We start from the raw sequence: 8,254 nt of genomic DNA on the forward strand, positions 1-8,254 counted from the left end.
CTCTTCTCTTTTGTTTCAGTCTTCGAAAATTAGGTAGCCCTTTTTTTCACAGCTAGTCCTTCTACTTGGGCCTTTAGTGAGATTCCCTCCAGATTCACTTCAGGCAAATAGTGCTAACCCTCTTTCAACTTTAAATCTATTCCTGCTTTGAAGGCTTCATCCTTCTTGCCTATAATCATACCCTTGGGAGCCATCTCCATTCCTCCTAATCTTGCCACCAGACTCAGATGGCTCTGGAGGAGACAGTAAGGCTGGTGACTGACTGCACAGCCTTCCCTTAAATCCAATTTACCTGTAAGTCATGGCATCACCTTCCTGAAGTCATGGTCCTCCTCGAGAACAAAGGACAAACAAGCATGTCTAGATATCTCTCATTCTTAAAGAATTTTCACTTGGCCCTATTCCTTAAGTTACTGTCCTATATCTCTTCTTTTTTTTCTTCTAAACTCTTAAATAAGCCGTCTGCATCATTGCCTCCACTTTGTCTCCTCTCATTCATTACACAATCCTTCATAATCTTGTTTCCAGTTTCTTTACTCCACCAAAATTGTTCTCTCCAAATTTATATATGATCCTCCAAATTTTATGGCCTTTTCTCAATTCTCATTCTTCTTGACCTCTACCACTTCCTCCTGGATATTCTCTCCTCCCTGGGCTTATTTGACGCTGCTTTTTCTCTTTTTTTTTTTTTTTTCCTACCGATCTCTCTATTTCTTCTCAGATCCCTTTACTGGATCAACAGCCATGTCCCATCCTGTAATCAGGTTTTTCTTTGAATGTTTTCTCTGGGACCTCCCTTCTTTTTTCTCTGTGCCCACTGGTTATTTCATTAGTTCCCATGGGATCAATTATTATCCCCATGCAGATTATTCCTAAATTTTTATATTGAACCTTACTATTTCTCCTGACCTCCAGGTGCTGGAATTATCAATAGCCTATTTATCATCTCCAACTGGAGGTCCAATAGATATCTCAAACTCAAGATGCCCCCAATAGAATTCAGTATCCTGTAATAAGGACCTGGTTATTACTTCTTTTGTTTTCAAGGTAAACGCGGCTAAGCAAGCTTTAGATTGTCTCTGGATGCCATTTACAGATGTTAGCCATAGACAGGGTAAAAGAAAACAATCAGAGTAAAGAAGGGGTAGGGAAAATTAAAGGGAGTAGGAAGGAAGTGAGCTAGAAGAAGAAAGGAGCTGTACAGAAGAAAGAAGAAGACAGGCAGAATAAAAGAGGAGGAAAATCGCTATTCTCATAATATATAGATAGTGATAATTTCCAACCAACAATTACCTTAAGTTTCCTTCTTCCCTCTTCATGACCCATTTTAGACTTTAAGTGTACAAGACAAAACAATTTGTAAAAGTTGAATGTTGGATTATCACTATACCTTTAGGGGGTGGTGCCTCCTCCTTAGGCTTTGGAACAACTTTTTTGACATCTTTCTTCACAGCCTTTTTGGTCACTGAAAAAACAAGTCAATAAAATATTTATAAAAAGTATGGTCTTGGGAAATTGATTTAAGGGATAAACATTACCAGTGACTTGTACCTAGTAGTTGCAGAATAAATGTGTTGAGTCAAATACATGGTCACTAGGGGGTGCTAGAGTTCTTATGTATCCTGACAATTATTGAATTCTCATAGATTGAAGAGCAAAAGGCGAATTCAGAGACCATCTGGCAGAACCTTCCCATTTTACAAATGAAAAAATTTGGCTCAATCAGTGAAGTGTTTTGCCTGAAGTAACACTTGTCAAAAGCAGCGAAGCTAGGACTCAACCCAAGTATCCTGATCCCAAATCCAGAGCTCTTTCTGATAGTCCACACTAGAGCACACCTCTTTGGGTCAAGTTCACTTTGTTATATTTAATTTTTCAGTGGATTATAATGGGTGAGTTATCATCAATAATTTTCCTTTTTCCAATCAGGAATTAAGTAAGAAGAGTCTTAATGCTCATATGCTTTGATCCGGCAATCCCCATTTCTGGCCATATACCTATGCAATACATATATGAGTTTTGTTTTTGCATGTACATATATACACACAAGTTTTAATGTGTGTATACATACATGCACATAGATTTAGTATATATGAATATATACACACATGTCAGAAATAGCAATCGTAAGACTTAAAGAGATAAGAAAAATGTATACATTATATGTATATTATGTATGTATACACATTGTGTATGCATATATACACACATATTGCATACATCTAGAGCAGCTAGGTGACAGAGTACATAGCATGCTGTGCCCAGAGTCAGGAAGACTCATATTTCTGAGTTCAAATTTGGCCTCAGACATTTACTAGCTGTGTGACTCTGGGCAAGTCACTTAATACTGCTTGTCTCACTTTTCTCATCTGTAAAATGAGTTGGAGAAGGAAATGGCAAAACACTCCAGTATCTTCATCAAGAAAACCCCAAATAGGGTCATGAAGAGTCAGACAGCACTGAAAAATGAGTACATACACATTTGTGTGTATGTGCATATACATACTCACATATATATGTATACATGCATGCATGCATGTATATGTTAGTATGTCTGGCATGGCCATCAAAGTTGGTTGCTCTATTTGAACTTCTTTGAGGATTTTGATTAAAACCTAATTTCCAGATTAATTAGTTTGAGAGTTACACCAGATGTTATTGCTATACATGGACAGGAGCACCTGGGACCATATTTCGAGGTTTCCCACTTTTTCCAGACTATTCTCAAAATCCATGATAAGTGTATATTTGCCAGGACCTTTTTAAGGAGACTGCAGTGATGGTAGGTGACCAGGACATTGGTTCTCTAAATGCTTTCCTATCTCCTCTTCTAGAGAGAAAGGATTTATGTGAATGAGTCCAGTTTATGTTCCTTATAAAGATGTTTTATCCTGCTCATACTCTTGCATTTCATTACTGATAAAAATACATTACATTTTGTAAGGGAAAATTAACTCTTTGACAATTAGAGCAGAAAAATGACTGGACAAAACATAATCTTAGTGTTCAGTTATATTCTGTGACTTTTAGGTTAAAAACTTAAAATACCTTCAACACGTTTTCCTGGTGGTTTCTTTTCTTCTGGTGTTGGTAGAGAAATAGGAAGAGGAAGACCTACAACAGGAGGGATTTCTAAAGAAAATATAAGTCATTATTAATAAAATTCTTTCAGTTTCCTACCTCATCTTTCCCCCTTAGAATCTCTAGTTCCCTTCAAGGCCTACCTAGACAACATACAAATATGACGGTGAATAAATCATCTTACCTTCTGGTGGGACTGCTCTGATAGGCATAGTTGGAATGGGAACTCTAGAATCAGGGATATCTGAGAGAGGGAATTGTGAAACATTATAAAACAGATAGTGAAATGATATAATCAAGATTTATCTGATCATCAGTGGTTTTCAAAGAGCAGGACCTAAAACTTCGAACAAGCACTTTAAGATATGACTACTGTCTGCAAACACACATACCACTTTATTTCCTGCTGAAATACTAATTTGTTATTATTATGAAACATAGAATCTAGGATAATCTTAGATATGGGAGGACGCTGCTGCACTTTGGTTTTCAAACTCACAAGAGTTTATATGTTTGTATTTTTATAATATGTAAATAGCAGCATTGCAAAACGTATTTTTGCAACACTTAAGAACAGGGGAGTAAAAATATTTAGGCACTGGAGTGAGATTTACATAAATTTTTAAAAACTACATGATAACATTCAAATTTTGACAGTTTTTTTTAATTCCTTAACTTACCAGGTGGCTTCAATTCCAATTTAATTTCTACAAGAAAGATAGAGATTACATTTAGAATTGTGTGGCTCTACAGGGCATGATATTGCTTCAAATACTGCAATTTGGATTAGACTATTTCCTGACCTTTGGTTGTTAAGTAAAGTTCTGCTGTGCTTCTAGCTTCACCTCTTGGCTCCAGGCGAGCAATTACTGAATAGACACCTGAGGACAAAAAAATCATCTTGTTACTTGTTTTCTGCTGTTGTGACAATTTGCAATCAATATTTGCACTGGGAAACTGTCAAATAACCTTCATCATCTGGAGTCACATTGTGGATGGTCATATAATGGCAACGGCCATCGTTCCTAAAGTTGTACTTCTGACTCTCGATAAGCTCTGTGGGCCCTTTGTACCAGGTAACAATGGCGTCATCGAAGGACACTTCACATTCAAAGGTTGCGGACTGATGTTCGCTGACCACAATATTCTGTATGCGTTTTGTGAACTGAATGGGCTCAGCTGTTTTAAAAACAAAGATTAATCACGATTACATTCTGCTGAACCTTTTCCTCCCCAGTATATGGATATTATTTTAATTTAATTTAATTTTTATTTTAACTAGAGATTGGTTTAAACAAAAGATTAAATGCAAAGCACTCTCTCCCCCATTTTCACATTTCCACCTGATAAAACAGCAATAGACTACTTAGGATCATTTCCACAGTACTGATGTTAGAAAACATTAAGAGACTCATAGTAGCACAGCCATAGGACAAGACGAAGGCAATAATACAGCAATTTCTGGTACTTGAAGGATCTGAGAAATCTCAAAACTATATTAAAACAAAGAACCCATGAAAGAGGAATATGTAGAAATTTATATAATCTGAGTTATGCCTTCATTTGCATATTTGAAGATTTGTCATTTTTCCCCAGAAATTGTCCTAAAGTAACATTTTGTGGAATGCACAAAATTCCCTCTCAGATCATTTAAAATGATTTAGAGGGAGACCAGATGACATTCATTTTGTATTCATTGTTAAATCTTGAAAATTTTAGAGTATAGGCAGCTGTAAGTGTGAACCCACAAGGGAAGAAGCTGGCTGGTACATATGGCAAGACTGTTTCTTAGGATAGTGGGCTAGAAAAGAGTGTTCTATCAATATTGTGTTTTGCATCTGAGCTTAAACACACAAGACAGAAAGTCTTCACTAAGTGGAAAATGCACTGGTAGGCTTTTTGGGTGACATTCTATTCAAAGCTTGGTGGCTCAGGAAGACCTGAGTTCAAATATTATCTCAGACACTAGTTGTGTGACCTTGGGCAAGTTACCTAACCCTGTTTGCCTCAGTTTCCTTCTCTGTAAAATGATATGGAGGAGGAAATGGCAAATCAGTATCTTTGCCAAGAAAACCCCCAAAACAGGGACACAGTGTCTATAACTAAGAACTTGAAATCTAAATTTCTCCAATACTTTGAAATGTATATTTTGAATTAACAAAGGAAGGATTTTGGATTGAAAGGAACCTATCATATTATTTAATTCAATCTACTGCACAGTAGAAGGATCCCACAGAATCATCCTTGAAAGTTGGTTATCTAACATTGACTTAAATATCTCCAGTGAAAGAAAGCTCACACCCTGAAATGAGATAATGTTGTAAGGCATTCTCAAAACATTTAAGCTCTCTATCATTGTTAGGTCAAAAGATACTTTAAGGCAATCCTTGCCATTTGGGGTCAGCTCTGTTAGAAAAAAATCAATGTAGATTGAATTGAAATCTGCCTCAAAGATCATTAAAAAAAATCCTTGAAAAGAGGCAGAAGGAAAAGTGAAGATTATTTTATATCTGGGTTGGACTAGATGACTATTGAGGATCCTTTCAATGTTCAAATTCTGTAATTCCATGAATTCCAAAATATTTCGGTTGTATTCAGGGTCGTGCAGGAACTGAAAGCTGATATGTTATATTTTCAGTGTGAGCATTTATACCTTGGAAAGTGTCGACTCCTACAAATTAGGGCTTGATTTATTGTTTTGTTAATTGTCTAGACTTAAGAAAATGATGGAGAAATTGTTAATGTAGATTAAACATAAAAGTGTGTCATGAACTTATTTTTTTCCCTATATAACAAGCTGTTAAACATTTATAAGCACAGCCCTGGTTTTATTCTTCCTTGAATTAGCCATATGAAATTTAAGAAAATGTGTCAAACCCTGGAAATGCAAATACCTATGCAAATCCATGTCTTTAGATAATCAAGATTAACTTTGCCAATTTGCCACATAGGTGGAAGTGTCCAATACTGGACACTTCTACTATGAGTCATCAGTCTACATAATAGTTCTTGAAAATACACAGTTTCATATACCAACCTTCAATTTTTAGCTCTGCGGATGTTTCAAGACCTTCATACTTGCAAGTATACTGGCCCTGGTCTTCTGCTCTAACATCAGCAATGGACAGTTTATGAACTTTGTGTTCCACCTCAGTTTTATATCTAGGTTGGGGTTTGAGAATCTTTCCATTTCTGAACCATTCAGATTTAACATTTGGCACAGAGAACTGACAGCTCATTGTGCAGGTCTGACCTTCTTTTACAGTAACATCTTGAAGATGCCTCTCCCAAGCAGGTTCTGTTAGCATGATAAAAGAGTTTTAGTAGATGTCATATTGATGCATTCAAGGAAAAGTTGATTTTGTATGTTTTTTTTTTTTAACTCTGTCTACTTACCAATGACAGTCAGCTTTGCACTAGCGATGTGTGGACCACAGACCAGCCTATAATTGCCCTGATCTTTCAGCTGACAGTCTTTGACTCTAAGTATATGTCGATCACCATCAATGCTTATTTCATACTTAGGACTGGGGTCCAATTTTTCAGTGCCTTTGTACCAGGAAAGTTTGATCTCTGGATAGTTTATTTTAATGTCAATTTCAAAGACAGCATCATTGTCTTTTATAACAGTCTGATTTTCAATATCCTTGATGAGGGTGACAGGCTGAGGGTAAAAAATATTTCAATGGACCATTGATCTCACTTTAAAGTTCCCCAGCATACAACTCTATTTTGCAAAAACTTGTTTAATTTATTTATTACCTCTGTCTGTGACAGCCTTTGCTGGATGAATGCTACTAATTCTTCAAATTCCTTTTCATCTTTTTCAGACTTCTCTATTTCTTCAATTTCCTAAAGAAACATCAAGGTATTCAACATGTAAGAAATAGATGATGCCTTTATTTTCTACAGTTTCTATACTTCAAGCATTTTAGTAAGCTCCTGTGATTTCAATTACAATAATAATTAACATTTATATAATCCTTTACATATATTTTCTCACTCCATCCTCCCCACAACTTGGTGAGGTAAGTGCTACAGCCCTATTTTATAGGTGAGGGGGAGTGAGGTGGTGCAGTGGACTGAGTACTGGGCACATAGAAGGCACTTGACAAATGCTTGTTGATGGATTCATAATAATAATAATATTAATAATAACTAATATTTATGTAGTACTTTGGGGTTTGCAAAGTGTTTTACATATGCTAACTCATTTGATTATAGGAGGAACTGGAAAACTTGCTACTCTACTCAAACCAAAACCTGCTTAATGATTTGATTCTTCAAAGGGTTTGTTATCATGGGTTGTGGTGTTTAAAAGGTTTCAGAGACAAAATCTCTGGATGATTAATCATTTTATTAATAATGCTAGCATTTTAATATAAAGAGATCAGTGGTGCTCTCATATGCCAAAGACCATCATGACAGGTGGCCCATAGCTTAGTGCTTTTTGGTAAACAAGGATGAGGAGTGTTCCTGAGGGTGGCAATCAACTCTGATTGGTTAACAATTAATGAGAGAATGATTATTACAATGAGGGGATCGACCTATTCTAATGAACTTTGATTATGTTATTTCCTTTTAAGTTACCCCCAGCCTTTGGGAAACTATCTCCACCCAAACCTAAGCAGAGCACAATGACTTACCCACCTGGGAGAGGTCTGAACAAGATTGTTAAGAAAGTTAATCCAGTTTCAATATCAGTAATTTCTTTCAAGACACTGAACTTTGAAATGAAGACTATAGAAAAAGGTGGAACTCTGGATCTCCCCAGATCATTGGTTATTAATAATCATTCCTCTAATTGTGCAGATATGCCCTCCAAAAATGTAAATTGCAACTCTTGCCTTCCCTATGCCTTAGTACATGTATTTCATGTGCTATTGTGCACCCTAATGCCTTCCCCCCAAAAATAATCATCACTAGGCAAATTTCTGATAAGATCCCTCTCCAAACTTAGCTAGCTTGGATCCACTGTTGCACTCAACTCAAACTTTTACCAGCTTGGTGAAACCTACCAGACTTGGTGCTTTGCTAGCATAGCCTTTGAGAACCAAGGGCCTCCTCTCTGTGCTACAATAAGACATCAGAGTAGCTGTTGGTAGAGGAATATACATATATATATATATATATATATATATATATATATATATATATATATATATATATATAT

At 36.2% G+C, this 8,254-nt stretch overlaps 1 protein-coding gene across 50 annotated transcripts in view; it reads right to left on the minus strand.

Moving 5' to 3' along the window:
* TTN (titin) overlaps nt 1-8,254 on the minus strand; it is a 324,829-nt gene that overhangs the window by 188,390 nt on the left and 128,185 nt on the right. For all 50 annotated transcript variants that reach the window (XM_069068526.1, XM_069068527.1, XM_069068543.1 and 47 more), the window contains 9 exons: nt 6,844-6,933; nt 6,478-6,745; nt 6,119-6,379; nt 4,051-4,260; nt 3,885-3,962; nt 3,762-3,788; nt 3,266-3,325; nt 3,049-3,132; nt 1,391-1,465 (listed from right to left, as the gene is read on the minus strand). In XM_069068526.1, the coding sequence (XP_068924627.1) occupies nt 1,391-1,465; nt 3,049-3,132; nt 3,266-3,325; nt 3,762-3,788; nt 3,885-3,962; nt 4,051-4,260; nt 6,119-6,379; nt 6,478-6,745; nt 6,844-6,933 (1,153 nt within the window). The remainder of the gene's footprint in view (nt 1-1,390; nt 1,466-3,048; nt 3,133-3,265; nt 3,326-3,761; nt 3,789-3,884; nt 3,963-4,050; nt 4,261-6,118; nt 6,380-6,477; nt 6,746-6,843; nt 6,934-8,254) is intronic.

The sequence above is a fragment of the Petaurus breviceps genome, unplaced genomic scaffold (genome assembly GCF_028583685.1).
Source record: "Petaurus breviceps papuanus isolate PSGF00001 unplaced genomic scaffold, PetGlider_PUasm1.0 90763, whole genome shotgun sequence".
Taxonomy (NCBI): Eukaryota; Metazoa; Chordata; class Mammalia; order Diprotodontia; family Petauridae; genus Petaurus; species Petaurus breviceps.